The sequence below is a fragment of the Lagopus muta genome, chromosome 21 (assembly GCF_023343835.1).
Source record: "Lagopus muta isolate bLagMut1 chromosome 21, bLagMut1 primary, whole genome shotgun sequence".
Taxonomy (NCBI): Eukaryota; Metazoa; Chordata; class Aves; order Galliformes; family Phasianidae; genus Lagopus; species Lagopus muta.
The window spans coordinates 2,535,124-2,544,176 of record NC_064453.1 but is presented as its reverse complement, the minus strand read 5'-3'; the positions used below and the strand labels follow the sequence as shown (position 1 = coordinate 2,544,176).

At 44.4% G+C, this 9,053-nt stretch overlaps 1 protein-coding gene across 1 annotated transcript; it reads left to right on the top strand.

The window, feature by feature from the left end:
* The first annotated feature begins 52 nt into the window (after positions 1-52).
* LOC125703245 (probable pleckstrin homology domain-containing family N member 1) lies at positions 53-7,057 on the top strand. The gene is made up of 11 exons (XM_048967432.1): positions 53-437; positions 1,467-1,545; positions 1,916-2,062; positions 2,968-3,054; positions 3,968-4,040; positions 4,150-4,286; positions 5,074-5,220; positions 5,770-5,856; positions 5,994-6,069; positions 6,492-6,568; positions 6,683-7,057. The coding sequence occupies exons 1-11, from the start codon at positions 349-351 to the stop codon at positions 6,791-6,793; spliced, it is 1,110 nt and encodes a 369-aa protein (XP_048823389.1). The 5' UTR covers positions 53-348; the 3' UTR covers positions 6,794-7,057.
* Positions 7,058-9,053: the final 1,996 nt, after the last annotated feature.

Genomic DNA, 9,053 nt, shown 5'->3' with positions numbered 1-9,053 from the left:
TTCCTCGCACATTTAACCTCATTTCACTAAGAACTCTTTCGGTTTTCGTTTGGCTGAGCTGACAGCTACACAGCAGCACACGCTTATCGCATCAGGCCATCAGCTCTGAAGGAAGCAGCAGCGCCTGGGGGACCTAGGAGACAAGAAGGGGGGAGAGAGCTTTAAAAGCCACAGGAAACGCTTTCACATCCCGGGTGCTGCCACTTCTAAGCTAAGAAGATGTAAATGAACAGCAAGGTGCATGCGTGCTTCCTTCCTGTGCTCACCCTGCCTGCCATTCATGCCATCCCTGCGCTGCAGCAGCGCTTTGAAGACAGCGCCGGAGGACGAGGCGGCCGCTGAGCCAGCATGGGATGCTGCAGCCTGAGAGCCAGGCATGCTGGTTCTGCAGGAGAAAGCCAGGATGAGGTGGAACTGTTGAAGACAGGCAGGAGCAGGTAGGGAGCAGTGCTTCAAGGGGTGAGAAACACCGACGGTCTTTGAGCAAACAGAAGGGCATTTATTGCTGGCAACTGTGACCCAGCGGCTGTTTTTGCTTGCTAAATATGACTCGCTTGAGAGCTTTCTCTTCTTCCCCTTTTCTAGCCAGAATTTACAGTAAAGCTAAATGTCAGATACTTCTTCTCAACAGAGCCTGCTTCCTTCTCCTTAACAGGCCCCATTAGGTGACACAGCCTCATCTCCTCCTGCCATGGAGGCAACCCTTCTATTGGGGCAATCACCACCACCCCCAGAGCTCGTGCTCTGTTGGAAGCAGATGGTTTTGGGCCCCATCACACAGCAGGGTCAGCATGCAGGCCTGGCAGGAGGCTCAGAGCCATCGGCAGCCTCAGCCCTTCCCACATCTTGCTTGGCAGATGCCCTGAACCTCCAGTCACAAAGGTTCAGCAACATCCCAAATAAGCCATGGTTTCTCCCCCTTAGCTAGCCCCCAATGCAGATGAGGCCGTTGTCTGTACCTCCTTACCTACCACAAAGACAAATAAAACAAATTTCCCCTCCTCTTTCTTGTGGTCTCTTATATCTACGCTGAGCTGCATTTCGTTCCATAATTTCACCAGGAACTGCTATTAAGGCAGGTGCACAGAGTGCCCTCAGCATCTCTGCAAGCCCTTCCCACACAATGCCAGGGGAAAACTGGGAGTCTAAATGCTCTGATGAATTTTAGGCCATGATTCTTGCTTAAAGTAAAGGGATCTTTGACAGTATTTTCATTATAACTTCAGCTTTGCTATCCTTGACATGCCTGTTTTCCCATTCTGCATCTGCTGCATTTTTTTCCCCCTAGATTTCACTGAGCTGCACCCAGCCAGCATTCCAGCTTAAAATAGAATACTCTATAATACACAAAATTCACGCCAGAAATCCAGAAGCGTGTCTGCTGACTGAGCATGAATTATTCTCTCTCTTTCAAACCACACACGTAAATGCTTTCCTATGCCTTTCCACAATCTCTTCCATTACAGAAAATGGTCCATTTCAGACGGCCAGAGTGAGGGATCCCTCCAACCTAAGGACCCTGCAATTCCCACAAAGACAGAAGGGGTGAGTACGATACACAGGCAAAGATTCATATGTAGTACACCAGGGAAGAAATCAGTTTGTCTCAGTTTTTGCTCAACAAATCCATGTGCAAGAAAGTCCATCACCATATTTCCTAGGACCGTGCTTTATCCCACTGCTGAGAGCATGCACTGAGAGAGGAAATGTTCTACAAAGGCACATATATATGTCAACATCCAAACCTCCTGTGGTCTGGACTGCAAAATTACCCGTTCTCTCTTTTACCTTATTTATATATCAGCATCGCTTGACTCTAGATTCCATTTTTTCTCTTCTGATTATCTCTACAGCATGATTCCCAGCACGATTTCAGGAAGAAATACTCACTATTTTGTCTTTCTTTTTTTTCCAGGCAGAAGCACTGTGGGGAAAAACACAGGAAGAACTGCTGGACTTGCTGATCACTCAGCCCATCGCTGGCTGGGAAGGCAGGAAAATCCTTTCTCCTGGGGAGATTGTTTGGTCCTCCTGGGTTTTTCTGAGAAGTTATCACATGGAGGTAATCATCATCACAATATGACCATGGTAATATGCAGGGGATTTTTCACTTGGGAGACAAAACATGAGCTGCATTTGAATTTCAAGTATCCTGTCCAAATTACTGTCAAACCGGTGCTTGACCAAAGCCACAATTTGCCCTGACTTCCCCCTGCTCCCCCCAAAAGTTAACGCTATTACATTCAACTTTCATTCCACCAGTGCCAGCAAGAGCTGAAAGGATCTCATAGCCACTTGCCTGAGCAGCACGACTTTTTGTTCATTCACTCTGATAAAAATGTCCTTTTTGTCAGAAGGCTTTTTTTATTCTTTTCCCCTACAAGACAACATTGTGATGGTTGCAAATTTGTACGTGTGACGCTCAATCCCCCCCCCACGGGAACTGGAGCTGAGTGGTGACAGCACTGAGGTGTGACAGCCATTACAGTGGTGTTGAAACCAGAAGAGGGAACTGAGACCTGTCCTGACTTTGCCATGGATTCACGCCTCTTTTAAGCACATGCTCATTTATCTGGGAAGACAAAATAAAATTACAAAGAAGAGTCATAGAATCATTTGAGCTGGAAGGGACCTTTGAAGGTCATGTGGTCCCACTCCCCTGCAGTGAACAGGGAAACCCACAGCTAACTCGGGTGCTCCGAGCCTGGTCCAGCTCAATCTTAAATGCTTTCAGCCAAGCTGTGATGTAGTAGTGCAGGCCAACCCAGCAGTTAGACACTGCAGAGCTCCCCATCAACCTGCAGACAGCTGTCAATCAATCAGCACTGCATGTGGTGATGTACCAATATTGCATGAGGAGAGAGGAAGGGAAAGTGGAGAGCTTTGAAGAAATGCAATTTCCTTTTCCTTTAAAAAAAGAAATTGAAATGTTATGGAGGAAAGAAGTGACTGGTCTTATTCCAACAGGAGATGTCTGAACGCTACCTTGTGCTGACCTCCTTCCACTTGCTGATTCTTTCTGTGGATCACACAAAGAAGGCATTTGCTTATGAGGTAAAGCACAAGAATCCTTCTGTGTCTTGCAGTCACGCTCACTGTCAAGATTTCCCAAATATCTCTTTGCTCACAGCTCTAGCATATGCATGGCAAAAGGAAAGCTTCCTTCTCGGTGCTGTGCCAAGAGCAAGGCTCAGGATGGAGCTCACATGTCCTGGCCCCATCAACTAAGGCAGGCACTTCACTGGTTTCAGTGGGGTTTTGGCATATTTTCTAGGACAGTAGCTCAAAATTCTCTATTTTTTTTCAGCTTATTTTGAATAGTGAAGAGCGTCTGCTCCAGAGATTGAAGAGGAAGTGCCAGTTTCTATTTATATTATATTCTGTAATTTTAGCTGGCCTCTTATCACAGCCATTTTGCTTCCCCAAGGAGAGGGAGTGCAGCTCCCTACCAGAGAGCTAAGCATCAACCAGAAGGCGTCAAGAGAAGGTGATAAGAACAGGAGGCGACAGGAGAAGGAGAGTTAGGAAAGGTACAGGAGTGGGCAGGCACAGGGTAGCAAAGAGATGCATCCAGGAGAGCAGCCCTCAGCACTGCAGTGCCTCCCAATGGCGTTGGTACATGTCTGTGGATCCTAAATGTGAGGGAAAAAGACAAATTAAGAGACTTCCAGCTGCAGGAACTGAGCTGTATAACACTGGAGATGATAAAATTCCACGTCCAGCTGAGTGGAGCAAGAGGATGGCACAGAAAAGTGATCATGTAATGAAATAAAAGACAAAATGAGGACAAGGTTGCTTTGTCCTTAATATGAACATCTTCTTTTCTGGCATGGCTGGGGAGCATGGGGGAGGAATTAAAGAGGCTGCAAGGCAGATGAAATCGGATGTATTTCACACACAGTGCTTTCCTACATCATTCTTGGTTATTCTTACCAATTGACTTTTAACACCTTTCCCATCACACCAGGGTCTCGTTCCGCTTGCTGGGATGCACCTGAGGGAGGTTGTGACTGCCATCAGCTGCACGTTTGAAATTTCTGGTAAGCCTGCTGGACAGCTTCTGTAAGGGCTGCATCAGTCACAGAATTCACCCACTGGGTTCAAATGCCATCCTTCTTCAGAGCCAGGGCACGTTGTGTCTTTGCACAGGGCCCATGATGGAGTCCCGGCTCATTTGCTGCCAAAACTCAGCCGACTTTGACAAATGGATTCAACACCTCCAGAACCAAATCAAGATGGCAAATGCCAACTACTCAGCCAGTCCCACCAATAATATCTCTTTCCTGGTAAGTCGGTGGGGAGTAGATGTAAAGAGAAGGGGCTGAAAACAGGAAATGGTGGCAGCTCTGGAAATGGATTTTCAGAGATGTTTAGAATACGGGCTGAAACTGAACAGTAACTTTATTCAAGAATGCTGTAGATTCTATCTGGGCTAAAATAAACTTGCTACCCACAACGCTTTATCACCAAACACTTGCAAATGCTGCTCTAAGTTCAGGAGAGGTTTTTGACACGCTGCTGATTGTTTTTCCTCATGAGATGTAGCTGCTACACTGCTAATATACATATATATAAATGTTCCTCTTAGTTACAGCCAAAAAACACAAAAAAAACAAAGACTCTTCAATACATGCTGTCACACAGACATAAATACATACAAAACACACTGCAACATCCACAAGAGTCACAAGATGGCAGGATTACGCTGCTAGCACCGCGTGGATGCAGCTGAGGGTGTTCAATGCCCTCCCCAAAGCTTTCCTCGACGTCGTTCTAAGCTCAGGTTCCTAAAGTGAACGAATTAACTGGAAAGCCAACTTGTCTTTCTCCCTCTTCCTCGTGCTATGTATTAACAGTGCAATTGAGGTTTCCCTCTTTAAATATCTGCTCAGCTGCCCTTGATGTCTAGCATGGCACGGTCTATGGGGCAGCACTGTACTTCAGCCATATCTATCTTCTGTTTTGGATAACCTGAATATTTTTATCACCCTGTAATCCTGATAAACATCATACTTTGTCTTTTATCACCCTTTGCTTCATCTTTAAAAAAAATCATAATAATAATTGATGAAGGTGCCGTGTGATGAGCAGTGGAAGAAAAGAGCGCTGATGAGACATCTCTTGTGCAACACCATTCTGAAATGGGAAGGAAAACCAATTCAACACCTGGGAAGGATTCAGCATCTGACCATGGTGCAGATGGCTACTGGCTGCACAGAGGTAACATTGTGCTCTGATATTGGGTGGCTTTGGCCAGGTTCAAACCAGTTGAGGTTTCACTAAGGGTTCATGTGGGACTGGTGCAAATAAATAAAAGCTATAAAGCGTAGTTCCCCAAAAAATGTTTTGCAGCATTATGACTGTTGTTCCTGGTGTTGTTATGCCTTTGGCAGGCTACAGAAAAGGTAGCATAAGGTTAACTATGCTGAAAGTCCCGCGGCATTAAACAGACAAAAGGAAATGCAGAAGGGTGTTTTTCGGAGAGCCACTTCTGAGAACTCTGTCCAGGCAGTTGCACTCAACTTCCAAAGAAACTGGGAGGGGGAGTCCATCCCCTTCCCATTACACAGGAAGGACAGAGTTTTCTAAACATTCTATTATGGGAATGTATTTCTGAAAAATATAAACAACACAGCTCATCCTGTGAGATCTTACCCAAGCTGACTGATACAAAGAACAGTGTCTGGCTGGCACAGTAGCTAAGGTGCTGCAGGCAGCTCCACATTTTGAGGTGTTGTCATGACATCTCTAGTCACCCCTTTTCCACAGGATCCTAAGGAAAGGCTGCTGATCCTGTTCCCAGAAGACCTGCTTTTTCTCTCTGTGGATGAGGAGAGAACTACAGTCACGTATGAGGTAACAGGAAACAGTAGAAATGGTCAAATAAGTACAGAACTGAGATCTGCTGAGCAGCTCTGGGTGATGAAAATAAACAGCAGGGGAAAAAAAGGAAGAACACATAGAAAAGCAGTGTTTTCTTTTCATTTCTGAAGGGAAAACTCCCCTTGATGGGAATCCAGGCAAAGGAGAAATCCACTGTGCTGGGGAGGTTACAGCTTGAAATTACAGGTAAGTCCAGTAGCAGTTTCTGGAAGGAAAGACTGCTTTTATAAGAAACAAAAAGCCTTCCAGTGCCCACAGATTCAGCACAGAATCCTCCTCACAGATGTGACATTTGGATCTACCACAGGAGACAGTATCCAGTTAAAGTCAGATTCCACTTCTAGCTGCAACCAGACAGATGCTCTTTACGGGCTTCTTAGGTTTCTGGCTGCTAAGCTGTAATAGCTCTCCACATTTCCCTCCCAGACCTCCATCTTTTCTATCATGGGGAATCTCAGCCTTCTTGTGGTTAAAAGCCAAATCGACTTGGCAGTAGGATGCTGGCTGTAGGGAGAGGATCTAACCTTGTGTGGGAACAGCCCTTGTGACTTCCCTTGCCATAGGCATTTGCATCCAGCTCCTAACTGCTCCCTGCTGATGTCTTGCAGGAAGCCTGACAGAACCAATCCTTATCAATTGTTCCACAGCAGAAGATTATGAAAAATTACTCTTCCACCTACAGAAGGTATTTTTTCAGACCAGTTTGTGTCTCTCTAGTGTGCAAATATTTGGCAGATAACAGACACATTACAAATAGTATATTCACATGATCAAAACATGTTCTGGCTATCTGTTCCAGCCAGAGAAAAACCTTGATGCTGTGACACTTCAGCCACCACCAATCATCCCTAAGAAATCCTGGCATCATCATCAGGACGTCGGCATGCAGTCACAGGAAGAAGGTACCTGAATACGATCCCAATAGAAAGTGAAGAAGCTGCAAAAATGAATAGGAGGCGATTAGAAATTGGAAACCAAGCTTCTTTCAGACTGAGAGGTGAATGAGGACCTGCAGATGAATGAGTCTTCACTGGCTGCTGCTTTGAATGAGCCACTGCAATTGATGCCTTGTGATTCTGACCCCAGCTGTACATATGCCTCAATGAGAAACCCTTCTCAATTTGCTTGCTATATTTATTGCCTGATCCTTTTCAGGAAAAAAAAAAAAAAAGAACATTGTAAAATACTCTGTAAGTAATACAAATAAAACCATTAACCTGTGCTTAAACCATGCCTAGAAAGCAGCATTCACACTTAACAACTTTCCAGCCTCATTCAAGTAGGCACTGCTTTGAAAAACCATGGCTTTTCTTTGGATGGCAGCACAGAGCAGTACTCTGTGGTGAATAATCTCTTGCCAATTGCTTTTCTTGCTTGCCCTAACCAAGGACATGTCCCCACATTCTCCTTACTGCCTTCTGCCCTCCAAGACAAACAACCCAAACACTTCAAGTGGGGCCAGGTCAAATTACATCTATTCATTTTAATCCTTTCACAGAACTTCATTTAGATTTTGAACACCTTCAGAATCATCTTTACACTCTACATCATTTTCCTGGCAAGGAAAATGAAGCATTGCTGCAAACCAGAATAATTAAGCATTTCATTTCATACACGTGTTCTCAGTTAGCTGCAGGCTGATCACCCAGGGGATGTCTGCAAAGTCACCTGAAAAAGATTTGCATGGTCCCATGGTCCCTCTTTTATCCCAGCTTTCCATCTATGCAGCCTACACTGGCCTCTTGTAAATCAAGAAAATGGAAAGCTGGCTATACTGTAAAACCAGATGCATCGACAGATCTGGGAAAAACAAAGAGAAGTATGTCCACAAGCAAAATAAATTGTGCCTCTTTCTCATAAGCTCTCCCAACTTCTGCCATGTTGGACTGAACCCTGGGGAAAAAAGAAAATCAAAAGTTATTCAGAAAAACAGGTGTAATTTCCCTTTCTTTGAGAAGAAAACAAAAAGAAAGAAAGAAAGAAAGAAAGAGAGGAAGGAAGCCCTGTGAAAATACTTTCTTTTACCTTCTCCAGTTTCAAAATCCTAATAATTTGCAGAAAACACGAGCAGACAAGTCAGCATAACAAAACACTGCATGCACAAATCTTTAGTGACTTTCTGTTTGAGCAAAACCTGTGCTATGAGAATACAATTCTGTACCTCGGGCAATTCTCTTATCCTGTTACTCTTTCACTCTTGTTTTTTTTTATTGCAGCTAAAATATTTAGAAATCCCCAGGGCTCAGTGGGGCCCCAACCACCTCTGATCATCCCTTATCATCAAATCTTTTTGAGCCTGTATATGTAATGCACACAGCAGTTTGAGATTAAGCAAATGACTGCAGTAAGGGGTATTACCTTGTTCTCCTAACTGCCACCCTGCGTTTCCTAAAACTGTGTGGGAAGGTCTTCAAGCCACTTCTAAGTATCAAACTTCGTCATAGTCAAAGTTTAAAAGCTTTTTGTTTTAACAGGGTGAAGTTTGTTACACATTTACACTTCTTCAGGGCTTTCTCTGTGTAGATTTAAGCAAAAAATCTAGCTGTAGACATTCTGTGGATGCGAATGATTTGAGGCAAAAGCCTCTCTTCAGCAAAGCCCACACCAGTGATCAAGCTGAAGCTCAACTGAGAGCTTGAGAAACTATAAACACTGGGATTGAGCTGAAAATTAGGCTACAGTTCAACCCAAACGTTACCAAAATGCTACAAGTGAGCACTGATAAAATGAACCTATGGCTCTTTCTGAATGGAAACTGAAACAGTGATTTCTCACAAGCTCACTCTTCTGAACTGATAGCTTTCATTTTCTTTGATGCAAAGTACAGCTCCTTTACTGGAATGCTCCAAGGCTTAAATGATTCACACTTTGGGTTTTTCCCTTTTAATTTGAGCTCTAAGAAGTCAGGAAATCGGTTGCTTTTTCCATCAATTACCAGCCATGAAGGCAGGTGGTTAGGTAAGTATGAAGTAGAACTGCTCTTCAAGGTAGGCATATAGAAATCAGAGAGGCCACTGTGCAAATTTCCCATGTATATTATGGCTCTGTTCATCATGTTTCAGTATTAACTGGCAGTAATTGTTGGCTGTTCAACACCCACAGCCCAGGAAGTCTTCCACTCCTCACCAGAATTTGCCCAGTATGTTGCCATAGGCAGGGACTTCATCTAG

Coding starts and splice junctions, on each gene's coding strand:
- LOC125703245 (XM_048967432.1), top strand. CDS start 349: ATGGGATGCTGCAGCCTGAGAGCCAGGCATGCTGGTTCTGCAGGAGAA. Junction 438..1,466: donor TTGAAGACAGGCAGGAGCAG/GTAGGGAGCAGT, acceptor CTTCCATTACAG/AAAATGGTCCATTTCAGACG. Junction 3,055..3,967: donor AGAAGGCATTTGCTTATGAG/GTAAAGCACAAG, acceptor CCATCACACCAG/GGTCTCGTTCCGCTTGCTGG.